This window comes from Vicugna pacos, chromosome 20, assembly GCF_048564905.1.
Source record: "Vicugna pacos chromosome 20, VicPac4, whole genome shotgun sequence".
NCBI classification, from domain to species: domain Eukaryota; kingdom Metazoa; phylum Chordata; class Mammalia; order Artiodactyla; family Camelidae; genus Vicugna; species Vicugna pacos.
Genome location: NC_133006.1, coordinates 20,697,246 through 20,716,422, shown reverse-complemented (window position 1 = coordinate 20,716,422; position 19,177 = coordinate 20,697,246). Strand labels below are relative to the sequence as shown.

General features: G+C 49.2%; 1 protein-coding gene across 1 annotated transcript; it reads right to left on the bottom strand.

The window, feature by feature from the left end:
- Nucleotides 1–238: 238 nt before the first annotated feature.
- Nucleotides 239–12,392, bottom strand: TULP1 (TUB like protein 1). The gene is made up of 15 exons (XM_072945151.1): nt 12,346–12,392; nt 12,186–12,234; nt 11,728–11,806; nt 11,245–11,403; nt 10,407–10,562; nt 9,570–9,671; nt 9,374–9,493; nt 8,926–9,044; nt 6,426–6,431; nt 6,153–6,323; nt 5,901–6,013; nt 4,905–5,016; nt 4,731–4,829; nt 2,343–2,514; nt 239–817 (listed from the first exon to the last, which is right to left on the bottom strand). The coding sequence occupies exons 1-15, from the start codon at nt 12,390–12,392 to the stop codon at nt 684–686; spliced, it is 1,638 nt and encodes a 545-aa protein (XP_072801252.1). The 3' UTR covers nt 239–683.
- Nucleotides 12,393–19,177: the final 6,785 nt, after the last annotated feature.

The following is a 19,177-nucleotide window of genomic DNA, read 5'->3' as shown; positions in this document are numbered from 1 at the left end:
CCTCGGGGCCCCCGCGAGGGGCGTCTCGACACCGTGAGCCCGCCGAGTTTCGGTAGGACCCGCGACGGGCGCGTGGGAGGGGACGCAGAGCGCCTGGGGCCTGGGCCGGAGCGGGGTGGGGGGTGGGGAAGGGAGCCCTCCAGCCCGCCCTCCCGACCTCGCCCGCGCTCCAGATCCCTCCCGCCACCTGGTTCTTCGCACGCGCTGAAGAACCACCGCTCCTCTTGGCCTAGGACGCAACTTTATTGAGGATGTGGGTGCCGGGTCTTCGTCGCCTATCACCTACCCCCTCCTCCAAGCCTGCCCTAGCTCTTCTGAGCCCTTGTACGGTCCCAGAAGGGGTTAAAACAACACTGACTACTGCTCCTGGACAGGAAGTGACTGGGGAGCGGGGCGGGGGTGGTGTTGGTGAAGCGGCACAGGCTAGCTCCGCGACCAGATGTGTGGTTCCAACTCCAGATGTTCTTCATCTCCATCCGACCTGCCGTCTGAGCTCCTCCCCTGCCTCGGCCTGTGCCAGGCTGGGCAGTGGATGGAGGTCACCCGGAGACAGTGAGGGGTCATTCCCACCCCACCCCCCCGCGACAAGGGAGGAGTCGTCAGTGGGGGCTCTGGTGAAGGGACCCTGCAAGCCTCCACTGAATCCTTTCCCCCACCCTTGGAGGTGCTAGGGGATGCTCGGGTCACTCGCAGGCCAGCTTCCCGTCGAAACTGGAGAGGGCGACGGCGAAGGCCTGCAAGGCGCACAGCGGGTAGCGGTAGTCTAGGGTGAAGGCGTCCTCCGCCACGCGGCCGAACTGCAGCACGATATAGTCGGCTATGGACACAGACGGGTGGAGGTGGCCCGAGACTTGAGTTCTCGTCCTGGCAGACAGTGCCCTCGGCATTGAGGAAAGACCCCCTCCCTTGCATTGGGGCCCCAATCCTTAATCACCATCTCAAATTATTCACCCTCCATCCGTCACCCACCCAACAAGCTCCACCTACCTTCAGCTTTACCGGCCTTGACTATAAGCCCCTGAGGGCAGGGACCCTGCCTTACCCTCTGCTGCCCAAGGCTATGCGTATGACTTGCTCACACTCACTTATAGAAACCGGTCAAACTTCCTCAAGACTAGACTCCTTCCTTTCCAATGTCTCTGTTGTCTTCTAGCCCCATTCCTTCTTCTCACGCCCAGACCCCAAAGCCTGTCTTAGACCACCAGGCTCTATCTCTTAACTGGCCCCATGGTTGGCTTCTTCATCCAGTGGCCCCACTCATCCCGTATCCCATATCTGGCCCAGGTTCTCAGCCTCAAACCCAACACCTCCCCCAGCATCCATAGGGACAGGATGTTGCTAAAAATACACTCAACCTCAGCAAACTAGGCTCCACCAGAAATGTGATCTGGAGAGTGGTTTTTCAAGGCTTCAGGACAGGTGACGCTGGGGGCACATCCCTAGGATGGAGTCGGGGGTGGGGAACTCTCTCAGTGTTAGCCAATCCTCGGAACATGGAGAGTCCCTGGGAGATATCTTTCCATACCCAAACTTATTCACCCTAGTGGAACCTCACCCCCAGGCTTGTAACAGGGACATTTTTACTTAATTGTGTTCCAGGTACATCTTGTTTCCCTACGTGTTCCGGGGGCAGGCCTTTGACCTCACTGGAGAGGGGACAATAGGGTAGGCACTCAGAAAAGCTTGACTTACATTTTCTACTCCTAAATGCTGTTAGGAGCTGGGGCACTGGAGTCAGAGTACCTGGGTTCTACTCCCATCTCTACCTCTTACCAGCTGTATGTACAAGTTAACTTAACCTTTCTGTATCTCAGTTTTCTCGTCTGCTAAATAGGGAAGATAATAATATTACTTTCCTCACAGGTTGTTGAAAGGATTTAATGATTCAGTATCTGTGAAGCCCTGAGAAGAGTGCTTGCTCCACAGAAAGCATTGTAAGTGTTTATGAAGTAAATTTTGTGGGCCAGTGTAACTGCCTGGAGTTGCTGAGAGACTTGGGTAAGGCGCTGCCCTCTCTGAGCCTCAGCATTCTCCTTGACCACGTAGGGGTTGGGCTATCAGTGGTTTTTAAACTCCAGCCATGTAACTGTCCCTTTAACACTCTTACCCAGAATACCCCAGTATCTATCCCAGGCAGGCTCTGGTCAATGCTAGAATGAGGGCCTGGAGCAATGAGCCTCAAGACACCTACTCAGAATATCTGAGGCTCTTGGGAGCACAGTGTCAATGCCCCCGAAGAGGACAGTGACCTTCCTGGAAGAGAGATGGTGGGGAAGACTTGAGTGAGGGTTGGGGTCCTGGAGGTGGTGAGAACAGCCTGGCTTGGGCCCTCAGATACTCACGGTCATCAGCATGGACAATCTGGAAGTTCTTGACTGAGGCCTGGGTGACTCGGCCTTGGAAGTTTAGGGTGTAGGAGCCACTGTCTTCATTCCAGATGGGGGGCTTGTTGTGTAACTCAATGAGGCTCTCCAGTGTCTTGTTCTGCCAGCGCACCAGCAGCCCGTCGCTGGCCTGGGGTGCCAGAGGGGCAGGGGTAATATTAGGGAGAGGACAGTTAGGGGTGGCTCAGATATCTCAGGACTGATGGGGGAGAGGGCCCCGGGACTTATGCATGCCCTTGTACATGGCAGCCTGGATGATGAAATGCATGCGGAGTATCCTTGAGCCCATGCTTGGTCTCTGTGGTGTGCTTATGGGCAGGGCATACATCTGTGAGATTGTGTTTTGCTGTGGGGTGCCAAAGTGGAGGGTTGGAAACTGGAAGTGGCATCTGACACACAGTAGGTACTCTGTGCCATTGGTACCCCAGAGGTCTTAGGCATAGCCATATGCATATGTTGGCACCGATTACAAGGATGAACCAGACAGTCTAGGAATTACAAGGAGCTCACAGTTGAGCTTGGAGAGATGTACAGGTAAAGAGTAGTAAGAAATAAATTGTCCTGGGAGAGTGCCTGGAAGGAGGGAGCAGGGTCTCTGCAATGGTGCTCTTGAGATATTTCTTTCCTCAATTTTTGTCTCCTGTTCATATTCATGGCTTAGAGTGAGTCCACTCAAGAACATGTCCTCCAAGAACCCTTTCTGACCCCATGTGTGATTTAGATGTCTTAGTTCTGAGCTTCCATGACACCGTGCCCTTCCCATTTCTCCCAATGCACTGCCATGGACAGAATTAGATACTCTAACGCAGGCACAGTGTTTGATTAACAGTTCTGCGCCTTGGTTTCCCTCACCACAACATATTGTGAGGATTAAATAGTTAATGGTACATAAAATGTTATTTAGATCAGTTCCTGGCACAGGGTTAATGCTCACTAAATGTCAGCTATTGTTTTGATGGTAACTGTTGTGTTGATTTTGGATCTTCAGTTTGTGCTTTTAGTAAGTGATTGTAGAATGAATGAACTGTGAGATGATGAAGAGCTATCTAAAGCAGCACTAGGTATTTCTTACCAAGCCCAAACACATGCGGGAGGCGCTGCCTCTGGAGGATTTCTGCGTTTATTCCAGGCATGGAAGGAGCAACTGGGGGACCCACAGGTTCCTAAAGACCGGAGTGTCCCAGGGTTTGTGGCCCATGGGTTGGCCAAGCTTCTGATTATGGCATGACTTTCCAGCAGGGAAGATGTGTGATTAGCTGATAGGGGTATTCTTTTTCATTGTAAATAAGTAAAGTGACATCGCTGTGAGTATGGGACATGCCAGTCATCATCTGTGGAATCCTGGGCTCACCCAACTTGCAGTGCTAAGGGGCAGAGCGTGGGACTGACATGCTGAAGGAGGCCACCTCTTTCCAGGCCACCCCTGCATCTTAACCTATCTATACCTCTCCCTCTTTCCCTCTCCCTCTCCCTCCCTTCCTCTCTCTCTCTCTCTCTCTCTTACACACACACACACACACAAACAACTTTTGCTTTTTAAAATGCTAGTCAAATCATGTTACTCCTTTACTCAAAACCCTGCTATGGTTTCCTATTTCTTGGAGTAAAAACCAGCTTTACAGGCTTGTCTGCCCCTCACTCTCACCTCTCTGACCTCATCTCCCTCCCTGCCACACTGGCCACTTGCTGTTTCTCAAACCCATCAGGCATTGTCCTGCCTGAGGGCCTTTGCACTGGCTCTTTCCCCTGCCTGAATGATCTTTTCCCAGATATCTGCAGACTTTCTTCTCACTTCATTCAAATTTCATCTTCTCAATGAGGCCCACTCTAACCACTGTATTTTTATATCAAAACCTATTCACACACCCACTTCTCATCTCCATCTCCCTTCCCTTGTTGGACTTCTTTTTTTCCACAGCACTTATCACCTTCTAACATACTACACAATTTTCTTATTTATCACAGTTACGGTCTACTGTCTGCCTCCACTAGAATACCAGCTTCACGAGGGCAGATCTTTGTTTTGTCCACTGATGTCTCCAGTTGCTTAGAATAAAACTTGGCACTCAATATTTGTGTGTTAAATGAATATATGAATGATTTGTTGTAAACTGGAAAAAAAAACCTATTGTGCTTGTTTCAGTGAATTCAGTGACAACCCCCCCCCCCCGAATTCATTCCACAAGTTGCCAGAATGAATTTGTGATAGGACGATGGGCGTTCTCAGGGGGATGAGTACTGGGCAGGCTGAACCCCCAGCCCCCAGCTCCCCCAGAGTGGGTCACCAGTGGATCACGTTGGGAGCAGGACTCTCAGGGAGAGGCGTAAGGGAGGTGCGGGGCTCACATTTCGGGGCCGGATGGGTACCCTCTCGTTTTCCGAATTCATGCCAGGAATGATGACCGTCATGCGCCGGGGACCTCGGAAGCCCAGCACGTTGGTTTCCTGGGAAGGAGATGCCCGTCAGGCCGGCCTCTGCAAGGGGAGGGGCCGGCCTCGGGGAACAGGTGGGGTTCTCACATAGATCACAGCTGCCAGCTCCTGCCGGAGGCTCCCCACAGCAGTGCTGCCTCCGCGGTGCGGGTTCTGCCCATTGTCGAAGGCTGTAAAGCGGTTTCCCAGGAGGTTGGACCTGCAAGCAGGGTGGGGCATGGGGGCGGGGCTGAGGGGATTCCACACCTCACATCCGAGACCCTTCCTCACAGTCAAGCAGCTTTGAGAGCCACCCACCTCAAGCGTGGGTGTGTCTTAGGACCAGAAGATATCTATGGCTCCTGCCCCTGGCTTCCCCAGTGAGGTCATTTTAAAAGCTCGATCTAGGAGGGGACTGACCAGCTTTCAAATCTCAGCTCCATCTCATACTAGCTGTGTGACCCCAGGCAAGTTACTTAAACTCTTAGCCACAACTTCCTCCATCTGTAAAATGGGCATGATAACAGTATTTACTTCATTTGATAAGAAGATTGAATAGATTAATATTTGGAAGTTATTTAGAACTATGCCTGACATGTAGGTAGACCTTATATATTTGTTATACACAAATTAAAGAAATAAGGCCTGACTCGAGGGTTCACTTTCCCCTCACCTCTTAGATTTGTGGTGAGGATTTGAAGAGATATATGGGAGCACAGGGTAGATGCTGAATATTTGTTCATTCATTCACTTAGTAAATATTTATTGAGTAGCTACTATGTGCAAGGTATGGGAATTCACCCATGAACAATTCAGGTATAATCCTTGTCCCATGGACCCTGTGCCTTAGTCCAAGTGAGGTCCCTGGACCAGCACTGTGGGCATCACCTGGGTGCTTGTTAGAAATGCAGAATCTTCCTCCCAGCCCAGACCCACTGAACCATTTTAACAAGACTCCCAAGTGAGCTGCACACATCCAAGTGTGAGAAGTCCAGGGCCAAGGGACAACTCCAGAGTGTCCTATACGGTGGCATTCTGCCAGGCACAGTGGGACAGAGGTGACTGGTCACAGCCCTCTTGCTTCCCTGAGCTACCCAGCCCCACCTCAGCTTCCCGATAAAATTCTCCCCTCCTCGGGACAGATTGGTAGGGTCGCTGGAGATGAGGTAATTGGCTGTCTTGCTCCGTTTCCGTTTCCTGCCGGCCAAGAGGAACACCTGCAGAGATGGGCAGCCCGGTGGAAGAATGGGAAATGGAGATGGGGTGGAGGATGGAGGTGGGCGCCAGGAAAGAGAAGGCTTGTTTGAAGGCCCTCCCTCAGCCTGGGTCCTGGCACCTCCACTCTGTCTTACTCACCTTCTTCTCCGTGTCCAGGTGCAGGAAGTAGGAGGGATACAGGCCCCGGTCCATGCCCTTCTTGTCCCGGGTCAGTCTACAGCGTACTGTCCGGCCCTGGGGGGCAGGTCGAAGCACGAACTCCCGGGGCTCATCCACTTCCACAGGTGGGGATGGGGCCCTCTCCTCCTTCTGGGTGGGGGCAGAGGGTGCATCAGCCTCAGAGCACCAGCTCCCCTGCCCTCAGCAGATTCCCCGTGCCAGGACGCAGGCAGGGCAGGCAGAACAACTCACCGCTTTCTGTTTGGGGAGAGAACAGAGGCAGCTGGAGCGCGGTGGGCCCCTCCCCTCCCCCAGCAGCTCCCAAGGCCATGATAGGAGGCTCTGGAGAGCTTTGTGCTTTATTACTATTTTGTTTAGTTTGTGGTTAAGAGTCCAGGCTCTGGAGCCAGACAGCCTGGGTTCAAATCCTGGTTCCACCACTAACTGTCTGTCATGTTTGTTAAGTTTTAACCACACTGTGACTCAGTTTTTTTCATCTGAGAAGTATATAAGGTGGATACCTGGGACAGACCTTATTTCGTTTATATATTTAAAAAAGACTCATATAAAGTCTACCAATGTGCCAGGCGTTGTTCTAAGCACTTTCCAAATATTAACTCCTCCCTCTTATCAATAGCTATTGGGGTAGTTACCCCATTTTACAGGTGAAGTCGCTGAGGCTCAGAGAGATTAAATAACTTGCCCAAGTTCACATAGCTAATAAGAGGTGAAGCTGAGCTTTGAATGATGCCCAGTGTCCTGTGAGATCCAGAGGCTTTAGAAAGACTTTCCATCATGTGGCTGGTCTCAGGGGGTGAACTGAGGTGAGACTGAAGGTATGGATTGCTGTGTTCTAAGCACATAGTTTTATTGAAGCATTAGCTATTACTCTTATTATAGCAGACAGTAAATACACAATGAATGTAGTAACCAGCCTAGAAGATGGCCCCTGGTGTTCCCTGCCTCCTGGTATTTACACCCTGTGTAGTCCCCTCCCACACTGTATCAGGGTTGGTCCAACAGAATATGGCAGAAGTGGCGGGTGGTCACTTCTAAGGTGCAGTCATAGAAGATCTTGGGGCTTCTGCTTGGCTCTATCTCTTGGGACAGTCTTGGGCTCTGGGGTAAGGTGGTTGCCATGTCATAAGGACACCCAAGCAGCCCTAAGGAGAGGCCTCCAGCCCACCATCACGACAGTGAGTCATTTTAGAAGTGAAGCCTCCATTACCAGTCAAGCTTTCAGGATGACCACAGCCCCAGCTGGTATCTCGACTGCTAAGCCACCCCTAGACTTCTGACTCACAGGAATTAAGTGAATAAATGTTTGTTGTTTTAAGACATTAAATGCTCGGGTGGTTTGTTATATAGCAATACATAATCAATACAATGAATGAATAAGCTCATTTTGCTCACGGAAAAACTCTTAATAATAACTATTAGGTTGCATTAGGCCCTAGGGGGGCCTGGCCCCGTGACCCCACCATTGCCCCTTCTGTTCTCACAAACCTAGTGCCCTTTGCCCTCATATTCTGATTCTAACCCCAACTTCCCAGCAGGGGAGAGAAGGAACTGTCACCTGGGTGTGTGTATTTGAGGATTAAATGCTATCTGGGGTTTAAGAGGCCCTCATGTGCTGTGTTTGCCTATTTATGCTGAGGGCAGGTTTGCACTGGGTGTCAGGCGAGGCTGGTGTTGGGGAGCAGGCCCTGAGCCTGTGGGTGAGTGGGCGTCTCTCCTCCACTCTAGGCTGCTCCAGAAGAAACTTGGGAAACCCAAGACTGGGTTTGGAATGTGATGTGAAGAAAACCAGAACTCACTGAAACATTTCTGCAGCAGTGAATGTCAATGGCCTGCTGCATTGAAGGCTATGCTACAGTTCTATTTCTCCTGGGAGATGACAAACTGGCCTTTCAGTTTATATATCAGTATCTGGCGATCTTGGCTAATGTGAATCAGTCCCCGAAGACCTGACCACTCCTGTACAAACGAATAAATCCACAAAGGTAAGACCTTGGCCCTGTCCTCAGGGTGATCTCTCCACTCCGGGAAACCTGTTTCTCAGAGACTCATCACTTTCTCTCTCCAGTTGGACCTCTCTCTCCTGCTTAGTCCAGCTCGTGCATGTTGGTACCTGAGTCCTGTTGTGAGTGGGGGCAATATTCAAAATATTTAACAGTGTGTTCTGCCTATGGAGAATGCCCAATCAGAATGGACACTGGTGGCCTGGAGGGGGGTCCTAGAGGTCCCTGATGGCCAGGGTTAGCCCTTTCGTTGCTGGAAGGTTGGAAGGTCCTGGATGGGAGAGCAGAAAGTACTCTGAGCAGGATCTCAGAGAAGCAGGGTGACAATATTTTAATAACTCAGGTACAGCTGGCTGTCAGTGTGCCCAAGGGTGTGCGCGCATATGCTGAGCTGCCTGTTCCCCACCTCCCTGGTACAGAAAATGTGCTTCTCTTCATGGAGGGCCATGGAGCATCTCTAGCTGTGTCTGATGGTTAGGCTGCAGGAGGAGGGCTCAGAGCAGATGACATAAAGCCCTCAGGTAGCTGGGTGACCCCACGACTATCTCTTCTGTTCTCACAAGCCTGTATGTCTTTGTCTTTGTATCCTGTCACCAGAGGGGGAACCAAGATTCCAACACCAAGTGACTCCACAGCCCCAGCCCATGAAGTTCCACACTCCAGTCCCCCAAGACCAGGCCCCTGCTGCTGCTGCCTGAAGGGGCCTCACCCTCTCCCCTCTGGGCTCCAACCTTTTTGCCTTTTCCTTTTGCTTTCCCCTTCTGATTGCTGTTCTTGGTCACCACAGCTGCTGTCTCTTCCTTCTCATCCTCTTCCTCGTTCCTTTCCTCCTCTGAGCCTTTGGGAGTGCCTGGGTGTGGAGGGGGGCAAGCCTGTTAACCCCTTACCCTGGTGGAGCACATCATGGTTTGTGAGGTGCTTCCAATACCCATGTCTCACATGGACCCTTTCCCATAACCACAAGAAAGCAACCCTATATTACTATTATCAGAGCCTCAGAAAGGCTAAGACAGCTGCCTGAGGCCACACAGCTATTAAAGTGGGGTTCAAGTTGGGGTCAGTTCCCCTCAAGTCTTCTAATTCCAGAACCCATACTCCTTACCCTATGCTGCATTCCACCCCCCACCCCCTGTCCCCCTGCCACTGGATGTCACAGCACCAGAGGCCACTGCCACTCACCTTTCTTCTTCAGAGCTTTCTCCGCTGGGCCATCCTGCCCAACCAAAAACATAGCTGCTGGCATCTTCTTCCTCACTCTGGTCGGGCTTGTTGAGTGGTCCTTGTCAGCCTCCCCGGACCCTGCGTGTGTGGATGTGAAGGGGTCACAACCCCCACCACACCCAGAGTCCCTTGTTCCTCTGCAGATCAGGCTCACCTTTCTTCTTTATCTTTCTTATTTTGGTTCCTTCCCCTGTTGGCACCTCCTTCTTCTTAATGCGCAGAGGTTTTGGTGGGGGGACAGGGCTTCCCAGGTCACCTGGAAATGCAGGGTGGGCATTAGACAAAGAAGAGCCACCTTCCAACCCATTCATTGTTTCTTCAGTCCCCAGGGAGGCCCAGAGCACCTTCTGCATATCTTTTTAACCCTGAGTCCAGAAAGGGCTGGATGAACACAAGGACTTTAATAAGTAAGTAATGAATGAATGAATGAATGAATGAATGCCAGACATTCTAACTGAACCTCGGAATCCCAGCTCCCACCTCATCTACCCCAGAAAACCTCTTCTGGCCAGTGCTACAGACAGTCCTCTCTCCCTCCCAGAGGCCTGAGGTCCTAGCTGCCTGTTGATATTTAGACCAGACCTCAGTACCAGTAGGGTGAGGAGCCCCAGCCAGGGAGCCATCACAGCATTTATTCAGTGATGGATTTTTACTGTAATCACTTTGATACTTTTATAAAAATTATAACAATAATTCATATTGAGTTAAAAAAAACTAAAAAGATCACAAAGAACACTGAAATCCTCTATCTTTCCTGGCTCACAGAGCATCCTATGCAGGGGGCAGAGGGGATGGTTGAGGTGAGCACATACTGATCTGTGACTTGAAGGACCATGGGAGGGGAAGAAACCACCAAAGGGAAAAAACTCTTGGGCCCAGGCACTGGGTAGCTTTGGATGTCTCAACTCCTGTGTATCCATGAGACCCTGGGCCCCTCAGAGGCAGGACTCATTTTTTGTGTCTCTGTCCCCTCTGTGTCCTCAACACTGACCCTTCAGATCCTGGGCCTTGGCCTTCCTCTCCTTGACATCTGCAGAAGCCTTCTCTTTAGGGGGCTTCTTGGGAGGCAGATGGATTTTCTCTTTCTTTTCCTCCTCCCCCTCTTTGTCTTCATCTTCGAGGTCCTCCTCATCCTCCTCCTCATCCCCTGTAGGTAGAAACTCCTCATAATGGGGGCTAGGGTGGACCCCATTATCTGGGGAGCCCAGTTCTCCAGATTGCTGGGAGATGGTGAAGGAGGCCAGGGGTAGGAGGCTCCCCTTCTGGAACAGAAACGGGAGGAAGAAAGGAGTTTTGACACTCCTCAAAGAATGGGGTGACCCCAGAGTATTCCCAGGCCTCCCAGTCAGGAGAGAGAGCTGGAGTTGGGGGATGCTGGGGGCTTGGCAATCCTGTTCTGGGAAAATGCCCTTCTCCACAGGTCCCTCATCGCTCTCTGGGACCCTCAGTTCCTCAACACACTCTCCAAGCATCTTTCAGTTTCCCCTTCTCTGCCCCTTCTGAGACACTTGTGCTGTTTCTCCCACTCTTTCTTCCTCTCCTTGTCTGTCTCTGTTTCTGACCTCCAGCCAGACCCATCTGAGCTACCTCTGGACCCTGGCTGTAATTTAAGGCAAAACTCTTAATCTCCTTGGGTCTCGGTTTCCCCATCCGGGAAGTGGGGGCAAGAACACGGGAATAAAGGTTTTTCTAGCTCAAAGGCAAGGCCATAGACCCCGATGCTGTTTTTCTGAGTTTTCTGCCTCTCTCGGTCTGCTGTTCCCGACCTGCCCCTTCCCTCCTCCTCTCCAGTTGCCCTCTTACTGCCCTTTCCTCGGGCCCTCTCTCACCGTCCTCCGCGTCTGGGGCGCGGGCTACCAGGAAGGTCTCCCGGGGGTCGCGCTTCTTGGCTTCGGGGTCCCTGAGGAACTTGGTGTAGACCGTCTGCGGCGCCTGGGCCTCCGCCGGCTCCTGGACGGGCTCCTCCCGCGGCCTCCCCCTCCGCCCCGCTGAGCCGAGATGCGCAGGTCAGGAGGGACCCGACCCCTTCCTCCGTCGGCGCCCCACTCCTCCTCAGGCTCTTCACTCTAGGGGGCTCCCCTGGACTCTGTTTCCCCACCTTGGACACCCCCTCCCGGCCTTCATGCATCCCTCCACTGCCTCTACCCTCAGCTGAACCCCAGCCCCGCTTCCCCGCTCCCACCCCTTCACTTCCTCCTACCCCCGACCCCCACCACGGAGAGAGCTCCTGGACTCAGCGACAGACACCTCGGGTCCTTCCCTTCCGTGACCCTCACCCTGGGGGGCACCCCGGGGCTCGGCCCCCCTCCTGCCTCCAGGTCTCCGGGGCTTGGATCCCGTGGGGCAGGGGGACTCAGGGGCCTCTGTCCTCTTCTTCCTCAACTTCTGTCGCTGCGAAGTGGGGGTCAAAGAGGAGGGGGAAGAAAGAAAGGGGGGCTCTGAGGGCTGCCCAGCACCCTCTAATCCTTTGAGCCGCCAGGAATAACCGCAGATTATCGTGAGGGGAACTGCGTCCCTTCTTGGGGTGAGGAAGGATGACCCCTGCTGTGCATCATGGCCACTTCTAATGCCCAAAAGCCCAAATTCTTCCCCCCAACATCCCTTTCCTGCAAAAAACAAACACCACCAAAACCCAAAACCAAAACCCTTCAGGGAAGCAACAACACCCAGACGCTGCTGAGGGGGATGCGCCCCACTCCCAGATCCCCTACCCTGCGTGGGTTTACAGTCGGGGCTCTTTCTGCCTCCTTTCCAAGCAGGGGTGACATACCTGCTTGGTGCGCTGCTGCACCGGGCTCCGATCTTCCTCCTCATGCCCGCTGAGGATAGCAAAGGAATCAATCTGTCCCCCTCCCCTTTTCCTGTCCCTCCCTAACCCTTCCATCTGGGCCTCCCAGGATTCAGGTAGGCGAGGTGGGGGCCTTCCAGACCTGTCCGAGGCCCACACCTCTCGGAGGGTGTCGTCCTGCAGTGGCATGGTGCCTTTGCCTATCCACACCCCGTCTCCAGCCACTCTGCAGCCCTGGAAGCTTCCAGGCCCGCCCCAGCTAATCCTGGCTTGGCTCAACTTCACCCCCACCTCTCACTGGCTCAAGACAGTGGCAGCACTGTGGTGTGGGAGGTGCCCATGCCCAGAACCCACCCCCCTGCCTAGCCCACTGAGGGAAGAGGCTAGACTCCCAAGTTCTCAGATCCTTAGCAGGCTGAAAGATGGCATCACTGTACCAGGTACCCCTACACTCCACCAAGCTGAGCTTTGGGTTAAAGATGCTGATTTATAATTTGCTGGTGGTAAATGGGGCATGGGAAGAAAACATAAGATCAGATCCTGATCCTGTATTTATTTTCCTTTTTTATAAAAAAAAATAAGAACTAGGATTTACTAGTATTTATTACATATGTTTTTTTTTTGGAGGGGAAGGTAATTAGGTTTTAATATTTGTTATATATGGATTGGCAGATACGTGTATATACTTTATAAAGGAATATGCCTATATTATGGATGTACACTTAACTTTTTTTTTTTTACTGATTTTTTTACATGCTTTTTTAAAAAATTTAGAGACAAAGGATATAATGTTGTGTGATTAATATCATGGGGAAGGTTTGGTTAAGTTCTGAGGAAGTCCAGAGGAGGGTCCCTTAGGGGTCCTCGAGGCTTCCTGAAACCTGATCTATAACTCTAAAACGAAACTTGAAAGGTGAGTAGGAGTTCTGCAGCCAAAAAAAAAGTGGACTGAACTGTACTTGGAGAGGGAACAGCAAGATAAAGACCTAGGGTTGGAAATAGATATGTTCAAAGGTCTAACACTAGGAGGGAGGCAGCCATCTTGGGCATGTCAGCCCCTGAGCCCCAGCCCTGAGCTCTGCCACTTAAGAGCTGAACATCTCTGGGTGACTTACTTAGCCTCTATGGGCCTCTGTTTCCTCATTTATAAAATGGGTTTGATAATAATTCTGACCTGGTACGGGTGTGTAGGTTGAATGAGATGGCTGGTGGAAAGCTGCAACAGTGAGCACTCAATCACTGCTAACTGTCTGCCCCTTTGCAGGGCACTTCCACTTCATCTCTGTCTCCTCCACCTATACCACATAACTTGACACATGATTGGGATTCATTTTTTTAAATGAGTAAATTAATGAACACGTTCTTTATTTCATTTGATTCTCACAAGAGTCCAATGAGATAGGCGAGTTAAAGATTTTGTCTCCATTTTATAGATGGAGAAACTGAGGCTCAGGGAGGTGAAGTGATTTGCTCAGTGTCAGCCAGATGGTAACCAGATCTGTTTTGTGTCAGAGCTTTTGCTTTTATATTGTATACACTCACACGATTAGAGCTGGGATTTGAATGAAATGGTCAGTGTTTTTCTCTTTTTCCATTTCCTTAGCCCACCTGATCCAGATTTGCCATAATTAGTCTTTCTCAAATACCACCTCTTCAGTTGACACCTTTGCTCAAAAAAAGTCATTGGCTCCCAACTGCCTCAGGATCAGGTTTAAATGTGCTGGATTGGCATTCAAGGTTCTCCCTGATCTGGCTCCAGTCTGCCTTTCCAACTGCAGGGCTGTCTCAAACTCCACTCTTCATCCAGCCACATAGGTTTACTTATTGCCTTTATACTTCCTCTCCTCCATGCCTGTGCTCAAGCTCTTCCCTCCTGGAATGCACTCCCTGTTCCACGAAGCCTATCTGACTCCAAATAGCCCTCAAGTTCCCACCTCCAAGATTTCTTGATCCTCACCTGCCTCTGAATGTGTAGTAACCATAACAGATTTTATTGAACACCCACTGTGTGTCAGGTCCCTTGTTCCCATTCTCTCTCCACCCTCACAATATTTATGAGGCACACATTAGCACCCTGATATTAAAGGTAAGAAAACACGCAGCTGAGAGTCAGTCAACAAGCATTTCCTGGGCACCGACTATGTGCCAGACAGTTGGTGATACGGTGATGAACAAAAGGATGTGGCCCCTGCCATCATGGAGCTTCCGATCTGAGGAGAAAGACAGAGAGTAAAGCCATGAATACACAGATTAGTTCTGACGATCTCATTATTAATTGTAATAAATGCCAAGAAGGAAAAAAAAACTGTGTTCCCTGAGAATAGCAGGGGGGATCCAGTCTGGATTTAGAGGACAGACAGGGCTATCTGAGAAGAGAATTAAAAATTTTTTTAATTTTTTGTTGAAGTGTAGTTGTTCCACAATGTTAGTTTCAGGTGCACAGCAAAGTGATTGTTATACATGTACAGACATATGTATATTTTCTTTCCAGATTCTTTTCCATTATAAGTTATTATAAGAAATTTAATACAGTTCCCTGTGCTATACAGTTGGTCCTTGTTGTTTATCTATTTTATATATAGTAGTGTGTATCTTTTAATCCCAAACTCTTGATTTATCCCTCCCGCACCCTTTCCCCTTTGGTAATCATAGTTTGTTTTATATGTCTGTGAGTCTGTTTTTGGTTTGCAAATAGAATTTCTGTCATTTTTTTAAGATTCCACATGTAAGTGATGTCATATGATATTTGTCTTTCTTCATCTGACTTCACTTAATATGATCATCTCTAGGTCCACCATGTTTATGCAAAAGGCATTATTTCATTCTTCTTTATGACTGAGTAATATTCTATTATATATCTATACCACATCTTCTTTATCCATTCATCTGTTGACGGACATTTAAGTTGTTTCCATGTCTTGGCTATCGTAAATAATGCTGCTGTGAACATTGGGGTGCATGTGTCTTTTCGAATTATAGTTTTCTCTGGATATATGCCTAGGAGTGGGATTGCTGAATCATATGGTAATTCTATTTTTAGTTTTTTAAGGAACCTCTGTACTATCCTCCATAGTGGCTGCACCAATTTACATTCCCATCAACAGTGTTGGAGGGTTCCTTTCTCTTCACACCTTCTCCAGCATTTATTATTTGTAGACATTTTAATGAGAAGAGAATTTTAAAACTGAGACTTGAAGGATTTCTAAGACTAGGAAAGAGAATGGTCCAGGTACAAGGCACAGCTTAGGCAAAATGTTTCCAGGCAGCAAAGAACTTGGCATCATGGAGCAGTATGCCCCCTCAAACAGGACAAGAGTGGTCCCGCCTAAGAATGGTGCTTTAGAGGGTTCCAGGGAATCTCAAACTTCAAATAAATCCACACCAAGAACCACAGGGACAGACTGTAAATGTAAACATACGAGTTCTAACACTGCTTAGGGCCCCAGGAATACTTCTTCGCATCTCTTGCCCACTGTTCTGAAAACCAAAGTTCCCTGCACTGGACTGTGGGAGAAGTGTGGGCTGATCCTGGGCCCAGTACTTGGGAGTTGGGGTTGGATCTGTGCAGCAGAAGCCTTTAAGTGAAAGAAAAAATAAGTTCATTTCTCAGATCTCTCCTCTAGGGTTGCATGGATGTGACAGATGCTTGCATAACAAAGTGTCCATTTACTTGCTTCTTTTCCTGTTCTGAAGGTTCTCATGAATCAGCACTGTATTCATAACAGTTGCACATGGCAGCTGAGGAACACTTTACAGTATTAAGCCATTCCCATGACTTAGATTTGTACATATGTAAGTCTTTGTGAAATGTAGTAGTGCTTCTTTATGTTGGGAAATAGCAGGACATTGGATGCTATTTTGGGAACAGTTCAGTTTTTCTAAAAGTATTTAATAAGATGGAGTTAAAGTTTCTAAAACCATTTAAAATTTGATTTTTTTTGGCTGTTTATTAAGTATAAACTCTATGTCTTTAAATTTTAGTACATAATTTTGACTATGTTAGAAGAAAAGTCACTTTTGAAAACATACATGAAAAATAATTTTAACTAAAAAGGTTAACATTTACTTAGTTACTTTGGAGGAGAATGTATTCAAATTTTGTATACTTTGAATGCAATTACATGTTTTTTAATCCCTTGAGAGTTATTCCAGATCCAGATCTTAATAGGAACAGAAAGTAGCAAAGTGGAACTCAGAAAAGAGTAAAAGGAAATGTAAGCATTTGGTAGGGGCTAGAGTGGTGAGCATGTGTGGGGAAAGCAGATGCAGTGTAAATGTTCAGATTTGGGTTGGAGATGGGTGGGGTGAGGGTTGGGCATCCAGATATTGGTGCAAATGAGGGTGAGCTTAGGGTAAAATTCAGATAAAAAAGACTGATAACTTCTTGTACCTTCTGATCTGACACCAGGCCTCTCCAAATAGAAAAACAAGCCCGAGGCTTTATAATTACACCTTGTTTTGGTCTAAAAATGACATTTCTTTGCTTTATCACTGGCATTAGTCACCAGACTCAATTCCACAGAAATTTAGCTGCTTTCTAAAATTAAGTCTACTTTCAGAAGACAAAGATTTGCTACCACCAGTGACTATCATGCTGGTAAATAATGACTCCTACCATGTGTTTGGCATTGTGCCCAGGGCTTTCAATTCATTCTTACAACACATGGCACAGCCTGCAGCTCAGAGAAGTTAAGTGACTTGTCTAAGGCCACACAGCTGGTGCTTGGTGGAGTACCATCGACAGCACATACTCAGTGCCTAGGATTTACTTGTGTCATCTCTCGTCCCTAGGGAAACTGTGAGAGGCAAGTGGGCACATTACTTCACCTCTCTATGCCTCCGTTTTCCAACTGGTAAAGTGGTGATGGTAATTGTACCTGACTTTATGGAAGCTGTGAGAATGAAATGGATTGAGACATGTATGGTGCTTAGTGCAGAGCCTGGCGCACAACAAGTGTCCTATCAAGGACAGCTGTGTGGTGCTTTCCCTTCATTTTACAGATAAGGAAACTGAGGCCCAAATCTCTAAGCACCTTGACCTTGGGCCTCCTTGGCTCAGCCTCTGTGGTGCAAAGGTGAAAAGTCTGAAACAGTGGGTAAGAGCTGGAGATTCTGCCCAGAAACAGACCGAAGCATCCGGCTTCCCCATGTCCCAGCTGGGTGACCTTGGGCAAGCTTTCCCCCTTGCTCAGAGCCTCTTGCCTTGAATTTCATTTTCTCAATCTGGCAAAATAAATTTGCATCCTGAAAGGATCCATTCAGGCGGGTTTTTCAGAAACCTGGGAACCCTGGCTGCCCGAAGGTGTGTCCTGGCTCTTGCAAAATAGAAAACAGATCTGAGTTTTGAAATGGGTGGTTTCTGTCACCTTTATTTTGTTGGAGTTGTCTGGGGCTTCTTTTGTCCATCAAGGTGGTGTTGGAGTTTGTTGTCCAAGCCCAGACACCTGTAGACGTGGAAAGGTAGATGTTCATAGTCACACAGAGCAACAGATGGAAACAGGGCTGCCCTGCGCAGGCTGGCGTGTGAGGACGCCTGATGGGACGGGCCAAGGATATTGGTCCCCGGACTTTGTACCGTGGAGGTTGTTGGTGCCATAGACAAGGGTGGTCTTGGGAGTGGAGTGGTAGCAGTGAAACCCTACTTGGGGTGGGTTTAAAAGAGAATGTGAGGAGAGGAACTGAGGAGGCCCGGGGGGAGCAGGAACAGGGTGGTAGCTAGAGAGGAAGTAGATTCAAGCAGCGGGTTTTCTGTTTTATTTTAAGTTAGGAGGAAAAACATTTGTAAGTTAAAGGGCCAGGGAAAAGGTGACAGATCAGTGGATGTAATTTCTGCGGAGGTTGGAAAGTGCTGGGAGTTGGAAAGGGAGAGAGAACGAGCTGGGTCAGAGAAAGGGGGGATGCAGTGGAAATTCTGGGAGGGTCAGATCTAGTGCTGATCAGATCTAGTGGCTGAGGGAAGGCAGGGGGAGGACAAGATGGGAAAAGCATGCATGGCAACAAATGGAGAGGCTGGGCATTGGAAGAGTATACCTGGATTAGGACATCACCAAGAATTAGGACAGGAACATGCTGGAGACTCCGTGAGCCAGGAGCCAAAATCTTTGAAGAATAATATAGTCTGATGATATAGGATTCAAAACTGAGGTCCTTCTTAGGGGAAGGCAGGGAGGGAGGGTTAATGGTCTGGAAGCATCTACTTGTCCTTCAATATGTCTTCTTCTTCCTTAATAATGAAGTCCCTGTTTTGCATCTGAGCATAGGGACACTCAGAAAAAGACACTTCCCAGCTCTCCTTGCAGCCATGTAGCCAAATGCCAGCCATTGGGAAGTGTCCTTTACAGAAGAGGTGCATCCTTCTTTATTAGTTCTTCCTTCCCACTGGCTGGCAAGAGGACCTAATGTCTGGAGCTCTAGCAGCCATCTTAGACCATGAGGTAGCCTTGAACATGTGAGCTGTGACTGTGGAGCAACCAGCTAGGAGCCTTGATTGGAGGGAGAGAGGAAAAAAAGAAACCAAACCACAGTTGAAGTCACTGTGACATGAAGATTTTCTGTTACTTGTAGTTAAAGCTAATGCTAATGGCTACAACGGGAAAGTTATGTTTGGATCCAACTGAAGATGACATTTAATGCTAGAGGGGATTGGTGGGTGCTAAGAAGCCTTTGAAAGTTGTTGACCAGAATGTGAGCTAACAAGAACTGTACATTCAGAAAGGCTGTGGAGAGAGAGAGACAGAAGGACAGAGAACTATCTCGGGTACTGTGAACTGGGAGGGGAGACTCTGCCTTTCTCTTATTCTCTCTTGGTCCCGCAACATGTGAGTCTGGTGTTTCTAGTGTTTAAAGATACAGATTATATGGCGCAAATGGGCCTTAAACTACTGTCTCTCCACCTGGCACTCAGGGGAAGAGATTTGGACTCATTCCACCTCTGGTAGAGCACTTGTCCAGTTGTGTGTCCAATGTGGTGCGTG

Bases quoted from the DNA above. Each gene is read 5' to 3' on its own strand.
- TULP1 (XM_072945151.1), bottom strand. From the start codon at position 12,392: ATGCCACTGCAGGACGACACCCTCCGAGAGGTGTGGGCCTCGGACAG. The intron at 11,404-11,727 runs GCAGGAGGGGGG...ATCTCGGCTCAG, and splicing joins CAAGCCCCGGAGACCTGGAG to CGGGGCGGAGGGGGAGGCCG. The intron at 5,017-5,900 runs GTGGGGCTGGGT...CCCTGCTTGCAG, and splicing joins AATTTTATCGGGAAGCTGAG to GTCCAACCTCCTGGGAAACC.